Source organism: Melospiza georgiana, chromosome 1 (genome assembly GCF_028018845.1).
Source record: "Melospiza georgiana isolate bMelGeo1 chromosome 1, bMelGeo1.pri, whole genome shotgun sequence".
In the NCBI taxonomy this organism is placed as follows: Eukaryota; Metazoa; Chordata; class Aves; order Passeriformes; family Passerellidae; genus Melospiza; species Melospiza georgiana.
Window position 1 is genome coordinate 70,962,831 of NC_080430.1, and position 15,394 is coordinate 70,978,224.

Consider the following 15,394-nt stretch of genomic DNA (forward strand, 5'->3'; position numbering starts at 1 on the left):
GGGAATTGGAAATCCTAGAGCACCAACCATAACCTTACACCTATTAAAGGTGTGTTGCACTTTAGGTGGCTTTCATTACTTTTATGGAATGCATTCTCTTTCTTTGTGTAGGGTTGAAGGGTGTGTTTGTTGCCTGGAGCAGATTGTCTGCTGCAAGCTGGCCTTGGCTGCACCAGCACCCAGCCCTGCTGTGTTTGGGTGTCCTGGGAAATGCTCCACTGGAGACACTGCTGTATCAGCAGCTACCCAGGTGTCACACATGGTGCTTCCATGGAAACCCACCCCTGGGCAGCTCTCTTTGGCTTCCCCTGTGTGGGGAGACATTTCAGGTGGTCCTTAACATGAAAATAACTGCTTGGCCAGCTTTGAAAAATCAAAGCTCCCTTTTTGCTCATCTCTGGATGGAAACACAAACCAGTGGTGCTCCTGTGGGCAGAGAGCTTATAGCTGTTCCTTCCCAAAATTCCTTTCTAAGCTTAGAGAAATAATATTGATGTAATCACCAAAGGTGGACAGCAAAGGTAAAGCAGCCAAATAGATGCCAGTACTTTTGCATGCAGGACACAACATGGAGAAGATGCAGGGGTAGGTGGTTATAAGTACTCTGTGTGTGTATGTGTGTGGATTGCAGTTAGGAAAACTGTGGTTTTCAGGGGGTTTCCCTTTGAAGAAAAAAAATTAATACTCTTTCATCTTTCTTGCTGCTGAACAACATGCTCCCATCACTTTTCTTTCAACATAAGCTATTTTTCTGTTTTGTTTTGCTATGTATATTTTTTTCCTAAGCATGAGGCTTGAATCTATGTAATTATATGCATTTTCCTTTTCCACTGGGTAAATAGCAGAGGGAAGGGTGAAAACGCCTTATGTCTGAAAGTCAGTCTATTTCCCTGCAAAGCTTTACTCATATCCTTAGACCATCGCACCATCACTGCACTACTGGCCTAAAGCTTGTGATAGATGAAGAGTGCACTAGCTGGAGAAGAAAAGCAAGTTTCCTGGTTCCACAATATAGGTGCTTCCATGTGATAGTGAAGTACAAACCTGCCAGATGTCCTTCTTTGCCAGATCCTGTTTCTTGGGTGTTTAATGGTGCTAAACTTAAATGCTCCATGCAGCTCCCAGAGCGTGGTCAGGTAAATGTGGGAAATGTAATCAAGACAATTCAAGGTGCTGCTTGAAGGCTGTGTGTCAGCCACAGAGATTTCTATCTCAAAATTAAAAAAGAAAAAAAATACCCAGCCAGTGATTTCTGTTGTCCTCTTATATGTTAAATCGGTTTCAGGAGGGTCTGGGTTTCTCCTGCTGGGCCCCTGTTGTCCAGTAGCTGTCGTGGAGTTTGTGCAACTCATTCAGGATGTGCTGCACATGATAGTGATGAACAAGAGCAAAACTGGTCACTTAGGTCCTCTTCTACTGGCTGGGTCTACAGCAATGGAAGAGGAGAGCCCATGCATGCCCTGAATGTGTCCTCAGCAAAGGTAGCAGTGATATCTGACAGTCCCAGATTTTGGAGGGATCAGGGGGAAAAGGGTGAGAATGTGCCTACTGAGAATGTGCCTTTTGATGCCACTGGGAGAAGCCAAATATGCTAGAAAATTTAAAGGGGAAAAAAAGAAAAAAGAGAAGGAAGAGGGGGCTGTCAGCCTCTGTTTCAATTTGAATGATTCTTTCTCACTAGTTGAGTCCTCTGCTGGCTGCACTCCCGCCTGTTGATTTGTGCCCCGCTGGCACACTGGCTCTTTGTGCACAGGGCTACCTATGCTCCCAGAGGAGCCAGCTTTACAGGCCAGGAACCATGTGCAGAGGGCTGGCAGCAAGCCCTGGTGCTGCTGGCATTTCCCCAGCCCACAGGCACCAGAGGGGAGAGGGCTGGTGAGTCTGGATGTGGATGTGAAGGGTAGGAGGGAGACCTCGAGAACCAAGTGGAAGTGGAGAGCAGTAAGAGGAGACCAGTGGCCAGAGAAGAGAGGAAATAAGACACTTTAAGAAGTGCGGGACCAAAGAATAAAGATAGCTGGAGGGGACTTAGAGAGGCAAGGGCAACAAGGGACTGGGGGAAAGCAATGAAGGAAGAGCAGAGGAGAGCTAGAGGATGGAGACCAAAGGGGCTGCAATCATATGCATTCCCCTCCTTCCAGAGCAAGCTGTCAAGCCCACGGATTCATTCTTAGAGCTCTTCTTTTGCAAAATCCACTCCTAAAATATTTGCTTCACCCCTCCCTGCTGCCCAACTTGCTTGCTCAGCTTGCTGAGGTTCCCTCCATAGCTTCAACAACATAGAGCAGCAATGCATGTGTGGGTGCCTGCAACCTCCTGATGGCCACAGCTCCACACAAGGACATTGGAGGTGCTCTTTGTGTTGTTGTTGTTGTTTTTTTTTTTTTTTAATACTGGTGATGCTAGAAAGCATTGACAAGTCATGCTCTGGGAAATGCAAGAAGTCAGGTTGCCTGGGCAACCCCTGCTTGGCCTCCTGGCATGAAGGCATGATGATCCAGCCTTTAATAACATGATTACAACCTATTTTTTCCACAGGGCATAGGATGGACGAATCAGTGCATAGGATGGACGATGATGTGGGAATGAAGCTGTTGTCTGTTCCTCATTTGTTGCAGAATTTGGAAGGTGTGTAGTGAATGAGGCAGAGGCTTGCAGAAAGAAAAAAGACAGCGCTGGGGAAATGAAGCTGAATACCTCCTGAAGAGCTGTACTCATTCTCTGGGTCTGTCAGGGATGTTCTTGTACCATGATGGAGATTTCCCTGGAATCAGGCCCTTTCAGTGCTGTCACTAACCACAATTTCTTCAGTGTCTGTCTCTAGCGTGTAATTCTGGGGCTTGTTCTGCAGAAAGATGGGAGCATTTATATCAACACCTAAAGGGGTATTGCTGCATGATTTTTTCTCATTATGGACAAAATTCCTCTCTATTTTATCTCCCTGCTTCCAAACAGGAGTAATCTTTGCTATTACTCTTACAAGAAGTTGGTAGAGATTTGCATTTATGAAGTACATATATATTCTGACAGCACTGTAGGAATGTCTCTAAGGAAATCTATGATTTTTTGTACTCACTGGGAAGTTTGGCTAATGAGGCTGAGGGGTACATGTTGAATGGGAAAGGCAGAGATGTCTTTAATAGCTGCTCCTTGGATAACTGCAGTGAACATTCTGGGGGAAAAACTAATGTGTGGTCATCTAAATGCTGTGTCATAATGCACATGAGCAACTGAAGATTGCAACAGCAACCTTATGTCTGACTTTTCAATCTTATTTGAATGTAATTAGAAATAGAGGATTCAAATAAATCCTTGCAATCAGTCCATAGCTGTTAGAGTCCTGGAGTTACAGAGTTGCTCTCATGAACGGAGGTTCATCTTAAGTGTTGTTAGTTTTTATGTCCAGTGCTTTGGTTAGAAAGCCATTCCAGTCTCCATATTCCTCTTGCACTGCAGGTGCATTTTAGCATTCAATTCAAATACACTATTGCTGTCTGGGTTTGTTCTTTTTTCACTTTCACTCCTGTCTGTGCCTATCTTAAATCTCTTTCCTCATGCTATATGAGAAGAGAGCAGCCCTGTTCCTGTACTGAGATGAAGTTCTCTATCTCCTCTCCTTTTATAAATACAATACTCTGGCTTGCCAGAGCTTTAGTTTCTCAAATATTGTAAAAGAATTCCAGTATTTCATTGTCTGAATTGGAAATACCTCATGGCTGCATTAAACTGGTGCATACTTGTGTTCAAGTAGTACATAACCAAGTCCAACACAGGTTTTGCTTATCTTCCACCAGGGACATTTCCCCTTAATCACTGAGAACTTCACATTGAATTTCATATTTTCACTTGCTTTTGCCACATGCTGGATCTCAAGCTCACCCAGTTCCTCCAATGGCCCATTTGCATTGTACTTACCTTTGACAGTAAGATAGTGCCTCACTTTGTCACCAGCAGACCTTGCTGGTACCTTTCTGAGGTTTTTGCCAAGCTCCCCACTCAGATTATTAAACAAGATTTTTTTTCTAAATAAGATGAGTCATCCCACTGCTAATGTCCTGCCATCCACTCATGATTTCTGCTTTTCTGTCCCTTATCTCTCTCTGCCCATCAGTCAATATTTTACCTATCTCATAATTTCTGTATATGGCTTGAGAGCTGGACGAAAGTCCTGGAAGGTATAAATAAACCTGTGTACCCGTAACTCTGCCTGCCTGAGAATAGATTGCTTCACCTCTGTGTTTCAGACCGGTCCATCTCCTGCCGCAGAGCTGTCATGCTCCAGGGATTGATTGAGTCTCTGTGCTCGGCTTCCATAGATCTTTTCACGTTCAAAGAGCTACTGACAGTATCATTTAGCAGCCAGAAAAATCCAGCAAAAGTTCATCACCACAGGACACTCGTCATTTTGGACATAATTTTTTTTTTGGCTTGATTTGGGCTTTTGTCTGTTTTGTCTATGCCAAGTGGTGCAGAGATGGGTGGCTTCATCTGAAGGCTCTAAAGATACTTTCTGATTTTGAAAGGCATGCTCCTGAGATGCAGAGGGTCTCTTGAGAATTCAGCAGCTTTGAGAGCTGGGAGCTGGTAGGGTTCCCCTTCCCATGAGACTTTCAAAGTCTGCCAGTGAATAGTTCTATTTCCACTAAGATGTAAAGAGTTAGTTGTTGACAGTTTTCCTACTGAGTCTCTGAATAGGAAGCCTAGAGTGTGTGTGGGCTCTGGAGTATGGGAAAACTTATTAGGGGCCTCTGAATAAATGGATAGAAATATTCTTATATTCCACACTCTACTTTTTGGTAAATCAAAACTGAAACATTTAATGCTAATTTCTCTGTATTGGTGACTTCGGTGTAAAATCAAAGAGTAAGCTGGGGGTACAAGGAGTTTTTCTGGTGTTAGTTTTGAAAGAAAATAGTTTGCTTCCATGAGGCTTTAATAGGCTTTGGCTTGCCTTTTAATATCTTAACTTTGACCTATGAAGTCAGCCTGAGAGCTGCCACTCTCCTGATGCTCATCAAAGTCAGTGGAGCAGCTCCTTTCATGCAGGCAGGCTCCCTCCAAAGACAGCAGGTCACTTACATGACAGCCAGTTCTGTCTTTGATGACTTTTTTGCAAGTCACATAGCTTATTTTTTCTTATTCGAATTATATTTTGGTTATTGCAGGCCATTAATTTTGCAGTGGGGATTTTTGGTGAATATCTCACTGGTATTCATAGAAGCAAAGGAGGGAGAAAGCCATCAGAAAGATAAATTGTGTTGGAGACTTGGAGGCAAGTCATTCTTCTAAAGCAGGTGACTTAGATTTGGAGTTTTAACAACATCATAGAGAGATGGAGGCGTAAGTAGCTGGTAGAGTCATAAGGCTCTCAATAAAATGCTAGGTTCTGTTTGCATTCTTTGGTGAAAGATTTGAGACTAGATTCTTTTTTTCCCCCTTTTTTTTCTTTTTTTCTCCTTGGTTTTTTTTTTTTTTGGTGGATTTGTTTGTTTGTTTGTTTGTTTGGGTTTTTGTTTGTGTTTGTTTGTTTTAATGCTTATAATGCTGTTACATCTGGAATCAAGACATTTTTGTGTGATGCTGTGATGTGTCCATGGAGTGTAACCCCGGCGAAAGCAGATGAAGGGTCCACTGCAGAAAGACTGCTGCATGAGTAGGGTAGAGAAGGGGTGAGCTCCCCTGTCATGTGTGATCCTCACTGCAGCTGACACAGGAGCTGTTAGACAGTTCACATCACCAAGTGAGCCCTTACCTGAGGGCAGAACAGCAGCTCAGTGAAAAACACTGGTGGGAACTGGTTCAGAAGCACTGACTTGTGAGAAAGGTTGAAAGGGGGGCCTGAGTGCAGGTGAGAAGGATGCATGACAATAAACAAAGTACACATGGATTATAGGAAGACCTAATGTATGAACAAAGCAGGAGTGGAGGGCATAATAATGGTTGGTTGCAAATGAAAGTGTAGCCAAGTTGATCATTGCTTCTCTTGATTTTATTGAGTTGTGGCTCAATACAGCATGTGTTTACAAGTAAGTCTACTCTCTGTCTTGAAAGAAAAAAGTAAAAATTTCTCTGAGAAACAAACAAACAAAAATCCCTATCAGATTAAGAAAATCTGAAGAATATGGCATATTTACCTTCTGCTGACAGAAGATGAGATGTTTTACTTTAGAGGCCAGATCTAGTCATTCTTAGTTTGAGAGTGAACCCTTTTGAAATCTGTGCAATATGTGTCGTTTGGGTAGTGATTTTCATTGTTGCCCTTCAGCTGAAATAGTAAACACCCACCAACAGCCTTTCAAAACCTTGTGCTTCTCCTAGTGTTTGCTTTGACTTTTTTTGCTGTAGAAAGTTTGGCCTGGGCTCAATCATTGCCTTTACAATTATATTTTATCTAACTGCTTCAGTTGTTCTGAATTATTTTGTTCCCACTTATTCCTTCCTAGAATTTTGCTATAGAAATTATTTTTACTTTGTTCTTTGAGATTAGGCTCCAATTTTTTATTGCTTATATTTTAATATGGCCCCGATCCATTGCTGAGTCTGAAGAGGGTTTCTGTAATACAAATATTAATTTAACTATTTTTTTTCTTTTGCTCCACCTTAGTTTTTCCACTTTTGTGTGCTTCATGCTGCATAAGTTCAGGGGAGAAATGGCCATTATCAGGTTGTTAGGAAAGTAGTGTAGCCATATTCTGCCTAAATACAATCACTGATGTAAAATACATTTTGCTGCTTTTGTCAGAAGCCTTCCCAGTAATTACTCTAGAGAGAAGACCAGGAGTGACCTGTGAGCAGTTAATAGATCAAGCATTTGCATGTAAATAGTGTTTGCCTGATTTATTATTTTTGTGATGCACTTTTCAAATAATAGCTGGCAAATGTAGCTTTTGTTTCGTTTGTAAATTCAGGTGACCTTTTTTTTTTAAATCCCCCCCTCCCCCCCCAGCTTGCTTTTATTTTCTCCTGTCTTGCATCTCTTTAGGAAGTTGCTATTCAGCAGAGTAAAGCAGAGGTCAGGGCAGGCCAGGCCAGTGTGGGCAGCTGAGGACACCGGAGCTCATTGTGTATGCACCAAGAGAACTCATGCACCCTTCACAACAGGGCCACGCTGCTGCCTTAAAAAAAAAAAAAAAAAAAAAAAAAAAAAAAAAAAAAAAAAAAAAAGCAGTAGTGAAAGCCTTTACCCCAGAAAACAGACCTAGTCTGTGCTCTTGGTGGGCATTATTTTTGTGATGCTTCTTTATAGCTACAGCTTCTCCTGCTTTTATTGGACTTGTTGCCCACTGATCCGGTAGCTTGGAAACAGTGGCTGCTTTGGCACGCTTAGGTAGGTGTTCAAACTCCAACTTAAGGATAATTGGGAAATAAACAGTGCCCTTCATTATTGTCCTGTGCCAACAAGGGTATCAGAGGCAGCATTTGTAAGGCTTGTGAGTTATTTCAGCATTGCAAAGAAAAGTTCACTTGAAGCTGCCCAGAACTGGAAGGACATGGTGGGGCTTTAGTTCTGAAATGCAAAGACTCCACAGCTGCAGATGCCCAATGATTTTTCTTTAAGAAAATGTCTTAACGTTTAGGACATCCATCAGAAAAATCTTAAATATTTGAAAAGGGAGTGGAGTTGAAGATGGATGAGCTGACATAATGTCCTAGCCACTACATTCTCAAACTTGCATTTGAACAAACTACAAAAGATGACCCATGAAAAATGAGTTTGAGCTCCAGTCCTTTTCATGGCTTTTTAGGTATGCATTGCACAATGGGAGCAGAGCCTGTAGCTGCACGAGTGCAGTCCTCCCTGTGGAGGGTTCTAAAAATTAACAGAATCCTGAAGTTCTTCAAGAAATTTGCTATCATGCTTGTTGGGGTCAAGCTCCATGTTGCTCCCACTTTACATACACATTTTTAACTGGGAGGATGTTTGGAGTATGGAGTTCTTAGTTCTTTTGCCCCAAGAAGATGAAGGGAAGCCTGGAAGAAAAGGAGGAACCTATACTGGACTTTAGGCAGGTAGTTCAGCGTTTTCATAGCTCTCATAAATGTAATTAATAGTGTTCTGCTCTCCAGAACATCCCTCAGAATATCTTAGTTCACAAGTAAATCTTCTCATTCTCTTCAGTGAAATGATAATTCTGATTTGATTTGTTTCAGAGCTGGAAAAGGAAATCACCAGGAGACCAAAGAAAGTCTGCATTGTTAAAGTGGTGGGAACAAGAAACCTGTGGAAAAACATCGTAGTGTTGTGTGTGAATTCGTAAGTGCAATCTCTTTGTTTAAATATCTGTGTGGTCAGTGAACTGGAGCAGCAATGGGAAGTGATGAGGGAGCTCCACTATTTCCTACTGTGGGACCCTTCACTAACATCTTTGATAAATGATCCTGGGAAAATACCAGCTGTTGCAGGGAACCAAATTTTTATGGCAAACATGGAGGAGCTCAGTGGCTCTCTCAGGCAGCAGAACTGCATCTTCTCAGGTGCCATGCTGCAGTTGTGTTGCTGTCACCAGTGGTCTGGTGTGGCCATGTGCTGATAAGTGCTCATGCATACTCACATGTGCTTTGCATCCCAGGTGGGAGTTTGGAAACCATTCCTGCCCCAGGAGCACAGGTTCAAGTTGTGTACATCTGACAGGGCTGTGGTGCAGAGGAAGATGGTGCTTGCCAGTAAATACAAGTTGCTCCCTCGTATAACAGCTGTGCGTGGTGGCTCTTCAAAGGCAGATTACAAAGTGCCTCAGCACTCCCAAATTATGTGCAGGGGGTCACAGGGGGAATGTGCAGTCTCCAACAGGACAATGTGATGCTCACCTCCTAAGGCTTCAGTTTGGACATGCTCATGTGGGCAAAAACAAGCATCAGCCTGAGGGTTTTGCAGGTTACAGGTTCTGAGATTTTCTGTCCAGAACTGACACCTTGTAAAGAGAAAATACATTGGCTTGCAAATTCTGGAAGGGTACCAGCAGTGCATTTTCTAATTTTTCCATCTTGTAAAATGCCCACTTGAATTTTTCATGGTTTTCTTTTCAAATGGGAGGTGGGGCTGGAGAAGGCTGGGAATCACCTTCCTCTGCTAGGTTTCAAAGTATGTAGTTCTCTTGTGGCTTTTTCTTCCTCACTTCAGGGCACTGCTCTGCAGCCCTCACTGCTGTTAGCAGGCTTGTGGATCAGTCAGCACCCAGAGGGGACAGCCCCCATGCTGGGCAAGTAGTCATCCAGAGGCACACAGACTTCAGGGGTCAGTCTCCAGCATAATTTATTGCAGAATCCACTCTGGTTTTATGAGTTTTGTGTCTCTCTTCCACCCACCAGTGAGGGACTACCTCTGTTCTGAAAGAGTTCTTTCCTCTTAGGATCACCAAGTACATTTGGTAGACAGTGTTAAATGTATTTGTGAAAACTGTTTGCATGGGCAATTCTCCCCTCCTCCCTCACCCACATTAATTTGCATATTTGGAAATTCCTTAAATCAGATCTAGGCAGTCCAAAAAATAATTTCTGGCATTAGCACATGAAGGCTGTTTGCATCCAAGCAGAGCATGAAGCAGATGTACATCTGAGGAAATAGATTTCATGTTTGTTTTTAAGGAGTGGAAAAAAAATTAATTTTACTTCTGTTACTCCTGTTAGACAGGGCTGTGCTAAATTTTTAGTTCATATAGAAGGAACCTTCTGCAGGGAACAAAAAGAAATTTGGAAAGACAAGGATTCAATTTTAAAAGTAACTATTCTGAGCTGCTCACCAAGTGAAGAGAATAGATTCTTAGGGAACAGCCTGGAAAGCAAAGTCCAAATGATTAAATAATTTACTTTATAAGTCATTGTCTCAATAGCAACTTCTGCAACTGTATTTGCATGCATAGAAGAGAAAGACAGAAGTAAAGCTGGTTAACTCTGCCCTTTTATTACTACTGTTTTGCTGATTAATATTTCTCTTAGGGGAGGAGTCAGCTATAATCTAGTTATTCAAAGCAAATGTCAATTTTGTGTAACAGGAAGCACTTGTATTAGGTTTTTATCAGGGGCAAGGTGTTTGGTATTAAGGATGGGGTTTTGAACTAGAACATTGATTCACAAGTTTGCAAGAAAAGCTCCTCAGGCCGCGGACTGTCATGCACTCAAGGTCTGCACAGCCCCACAGCTGTTTCTATGCTTATTTGGATACTCAATTTATACTGACAGAGCTTCAAATTCCTGAACTTCAGAAGTATAGAAGTGTATCAGTGTAATGCACCTGCCTTTTTTTCTTCTTTTTTTTTTTTTTTTGTTTTGTTTTGTTTTTCTTTTTTTTTTTTTTTGAGACCTGGATCTGTGCCTCCCACTCTCTCAAGCACTGTTAATTTGTGCCATGAGATTTGTCTTGTGTTAGTGCCAGGGACAGGAGGTTCTTCCTGGCAGAGGAACTTGAGCTGTGATGGTGCAGTTGAGAGATTGACCTCTCCTGTTGCATCCCTGCTGCTATTTTGTGTTTTGTACCACATCAGGGGTGAAGCTGGGGCTTCTCATCAGACTTTTGTACCTTCAGCCCCTTTCTCTTTCTTCCTTTTTTTCTTTTCTATTTTTTGGAGGCACAGGGTGAGACAGGAGAAGGATGTGTGAAATGTGATGGTAAGATGTTGATCAGTGGCATTTCAAAGAAATTTTTTAAAGAGGAGGAGACACATTGTTTTGAAGGGTGGTGTAAATGTGTAGACTGAATTAGATCTTGTTGTTTCATGATTGTAATAATCATTGCAGCACATACAACTTCAAACACTCCTTTCTCAGGGGCTTTCAGTTTTAATGGGCTAGCTTGGGAAGTGAGCTGTAATGCTTGTATTTAGTATGACCAAATGTCACAGGCAGGTGGGTATTCTTGGTGTTTTGCTGTCCAAGCACAGAGGCTACTTCATCACAGCAGTGCTGGCTCTGTACTCTCAGCAGGTGCACCGGGAACAGAGAGATGTGCTCCTCTGGGAATGAGATTTCTCAAATACAATGGGAAAACCTACCATGCACTAGGAGTTCTAAAGTTCCCCATGCCTTGATCATACCATGAGCAGCAGCTAAATGAATAAAGCCAGCAAATATTTGGCTGAATGGAGATTTTTTTTCTTTTGCTTCTTTTTATCAATGCTTATTTTCACAGTAGCACCTAGAGATAGGTCTCTTAACTTAGGGTGTTGTATTCCTGCATCAATTCCTCCCCACACTGAATAACACTGCAGTGTGTGTTCTGCCCTCTCAGCAGTGGTCTCTCTTGCCCTCTCCTGTTTCCCCCAGGCTGACTGGTTATGGCATACACCACTGTTTTGCAAAGAGTATGATGGGGCACGAGGCGAAGATGGCGATTACCCACAACTTCTACGCGGACTACTACACCATGGCCGGGATCGCGCTGGCATCCTGCCTGGCCATGTGCCCCGTGGTCGGCTTTCTGGGCAGGAGAGGAGGACTCCTGCTCTTCATGATACTCACAGCTCTGGCATCGCTCCTGCAGCTGGGCCTTCTCAACTGTAAGTTGGAGATGAGAGCTTTTCAGTACCATGCAACCTTGACATGCAAATAAGGGACCAGGAAATACTGGCATTTCCTTTGCCTGTCCCGGATTTGTCATGTGATACACCTGCATAGTTTTAGAATCTGACTTTGTTTGAAGGTTTCCCCAAACACTTGTTTCTCAGGCTCATTAACAAAAGGCATTGTATTGTGGATGATTCCCATGATGAAGCTTATTGAGCTTTGGTGCTGTATCTGGGGTAGTCTCCAAGAAAACAAGCAAGGAAACAAGAAACGCTTTCAATTTTATTTTGGTGAAACATCTGCCAGGGAAAGAGCTGTATTGAGATTGGGAAGGCAAAATTTCCCACTCAAGTCTGCTTCCCAAGTGGCCTCCAAACCATGCAGAAGTTAAAGCAGTAGGTGTATGTCCTCTGCCTGCTCTTAGCATCTTGCTATGAACAAGTAGTAAAAAGGTAGCACAGAAATCATGCAGCTGAAAGACCCCACTTTTAACATACTGTACGTATAGTCCATGTGAATGTATACCCATGATTTTGGAAAGTGACACATTTCAGATGCATACAAGCATTTCAGATGGCTGTTCCTGCAAAAAGTGAGTGTTCCACCTCTTCCTTTGCAAACAGTAACTTTTGTGTGGCCCTTTGGAGCTGTTTCAGCTATTAAAACTGCTATAGAAATATTCCCTTTCCTTTTTCCATTTTATTTCATGCACTTCATTTTTTGTTCCTTGAGGAGATTGAACTTGATCAATCAGAGAGGTGTTGAAGCAGAGGGAATCTGGGATGTGCTTTGCCTCTCTCACAGTGTCCAATTATTAGACTCCTGTCCCATAAAACCCCACCCCAAGGAAGGGGGAAGAGGGTTGAGACATACTTTGGACAAACTGGATGTGCGACAAATACCAGAACACTGGCTATTGCTGGTTTTAATTTCTATGTTTAGAAATAATTGAGGGCCTTAATAAGAAAGAGCTTTTTGCATTGAGGATGGAAATCTTTCACATTCTTGCATACTGAGGGCAGCTCCAAGCCAGCAGGAATTGTTCATATTTACAAATGCCTCTGTTACCCAGAGGCATTTACTAAGTTCGCCTTTAGCAAACAAGCTATTTGTAGGAGTATAGGAGGGAAACAGGGAACCTCTTTCATGACATGGAGGAAACTCCAGCATCATGTGTGTTTGCTCCCAGCTTGGCACAAATGTTTACATTTCCTTTGAGTGCATATTTACCATGTCCAGCAATGCTGGCTGAGAGTGGGAGAAGCCCTGTGACTGCACCCTCACCATGTCTGTTGATGGACTGAGACCATTCACATGCAGATTCACACTGTGCATGTGTGCAACCTCCCAAAGCTCCATGTTCTTCTGGGGGTGTCCATCAGGGTGTCTCTACACTGAACTTGCCCATTTTAATTTTTTGTTTTCAGGATGGGAGATGTTTGTTGAGGCTGTCAAGGCAATAAACACACTCTGCTTAGCTGAGAGACGGTGTGTCAGAGCCCTTAGTCTGCTCCAGAGCCATGAAAATCTGGTTGCATTTTTTCAAAATAAATGTATGAGGGAGGTGGGAGGCAACACCCTGTAGGACTCATTACAACCTTTTCCATAACAGGTTTAGGTGGTTTTGTGAGCCAAGTTGCCAGAACTAAGATCAGGCATGGCTTTAGGTGCTTTGTGCTACACTGGCACTCTCAATGCAGTGCCCTTGTCAGCCTTTCTGACTCCACTCTTTTCTTTGTGAGAAGAGGAGGGAAAGGCAACCTCAAACTTCAGAGCAGCTCACCCCACTCTTGACCATGGCCACCTCTTCCTTAGAAGAACTAGACATTGTTTGGAGAGAAGTAGTGACCTTTTTTTATTATGAAATCTGTCACAGCATCTTGCATGCTTTAATTTAGCATAATTTGGGTGTAATAGGAAAATGAAATCAGAATTTGAGAATGGTGAGAAAGAGAGAAAGGGAGATATTCTGCACCAGCCACAAACCTGCAGCAGACCATGAAGCTCTCCTTGTTTGACCCCTCCTCTGAGCTCTAGAGTGTCACCTGGAAAGTCACAGAATCAGGATGGGAAATGAGCAGCAGAGCTGTGCCCAGCTCGTGCTGATGCCCTTCTCCTTGCTGCCCAGGCTGCCATATGCTCCTGTGTGGTTAGTGTGACACAGGGACCATCAGCTCATGCTTTTGGAGAGGGATAAGTCTCCCACAAGTCTGACAGCACTGATGCCCAGATTTTGCTCTCTAACCCAAGCTTCTCTTGGCCATTCCCTCAGGGCTGCAGCAGGAGGGCATTTTCTCTTCTCCCCCTTCATTAACAACAAAGAGGCCTTTGTGTTAGTCCCAGTGGTAATTCTGGGGCTTTTAAATATGCTTTACTGCTGGTTTGTTATCACTGTCTCATTAGCATGCTGTCCTCCAGCTGAGATGTGCCTGGAAACAGCATGTCCTATCTGGTGGCCAGGGAAAGATGTGAAGGTTTTGGCATGGGAAAGAATTGGGAGTCAGAGGGTGGGGCTAGGGTGGCATGTGGGATTTACCCTTGTTTTTCAGATAAATAAACATATAAAAACTGTATGTTCTTGTTTCCTCTCCCTTTCTCTTTTTTATCTTTCTCTGACTTCCATGGTCTTGGATCCAGTGATTGGAAAATACAGTCAACTTCCAGACTCAGGTATGGTTTACAGACAAATCTGTATCATGTGGGAAGCAACCCCCAGGAACAGGTAGATCCAAAAGGCCACAGCCAAAGCACCCAGAGCAGAGCTGCTGCCACAAAGGGGTGCAGGGGGAAAGTCCACTTCTGTGCATGCCTTGAGACCCCACTGACAGGCAGGCCTGCTCATCTGTGCTCAGCCTCTTTGTTTAGCATCCCCTCCACATAGGCTGCATGTCAAGAGAAGGTGCAGAGGTCCTCCAAAGTTTGACATACAGGGTGAGGCTTTCTCAGAAAGTCTCCTTCTGAGATGCAGCATTCCCAGTTCGAGAATCTCAGATTTTCTTTTTTTTTTTTTTCCCAGAAAAGAACAGGGGACTAAAACACCTTAAGCACTCTTTAAATAAGGGGAATGAAATTAAAAGATGCTTTCCCAAGATGAAGTTCTGTAGGAGCAATGCAGTAACAAACCTCAGGGGAACAAAATGTACCTTTGTGTATCAGATTTGATGGACCTGTCCTTGCCCAGTTTTTCCAAGGTCTGTTCTGCTGAGCAGCCACAATTCCCTGAGGGAATCAATGGTGTAGCCTCACTTGCTGTGCAAGAGTGGCCTGAGACCCGTGGTTTGCAAGATGCTGTGTCCACATCCTCATCAGCGGGCAGAATTTGCTCTCTCACCCAGACTTGGGGTGTGTTGCAGAAAGAGCTTAGCCCTGAGCAAGCTGTAGCACATTTCAGAAGATGTAACCAAAGAGCTCCCAAATACCTTTTGCTCTCTTGACAGCTGATATATTCAGCAAGAACAAAAGCAGGTGTTAATTTTCACTGGATCCCAGCCAGACAGTCCCTGCCTGGGACTGCACAAAGCAGTTCTTTCTTCAGGCAGGGCTTGGGACATGTGCGTGGAAAGGTGAGAGAGCACTGGCTGCAAAGTTGCAGTCCTTTCCCCAGTGCTCCTGTCAGGCATAATGTGTCCCCTTGTGTGGTGCAATGGTGTCTGTGAGTGATGTGGCCTCCTTGCTGGCCAGGACAGGCCACGTGAGCTTGTGCAATCCTGGTCAGAGATGCCAGCCCTGCCCACAGGAGGAGGCGAGCAGGGATCCAGTGAGAGATGTGCTGTCATCATGGCCAGAAACAGTTTCCTTGAGCTTTGTTTAGATTTACTGGGGTTTCTGCAAGTGCTTGATAGACACTGTTTGCTCCTGGAACCCTTGCTGCCATCCAGCTGTGAGAGGATTGAGC

At 43.5% G+C, this 15,394-nt stretch overlaps 1 protein-coding gene across 1 annotated transcript in view; it reads left to right on the top strand.

Moving 5' to 3' along the window:
- SLC22A23 (solute carrier family 22 member 23) overlaps nt 1-15,394 on the top strand; it is a 109,220-nt gene that overhangs the window by 83,403 nt on the left and 10,423 nt on the right. Inside the window, 4 exon segments of the mRNA XM_058022569.1 lie at nt 2,539-2,628; nt 8,152-8,254; nt 11,260-11,492; nt 14,137-14,169. Coding sequence (XP_057878552.1) covers nt 2,539-2,628; nt 8,152-8,254; nt 11,260-11,492; nt 14,137-14,169 — 459 coding nt within the window.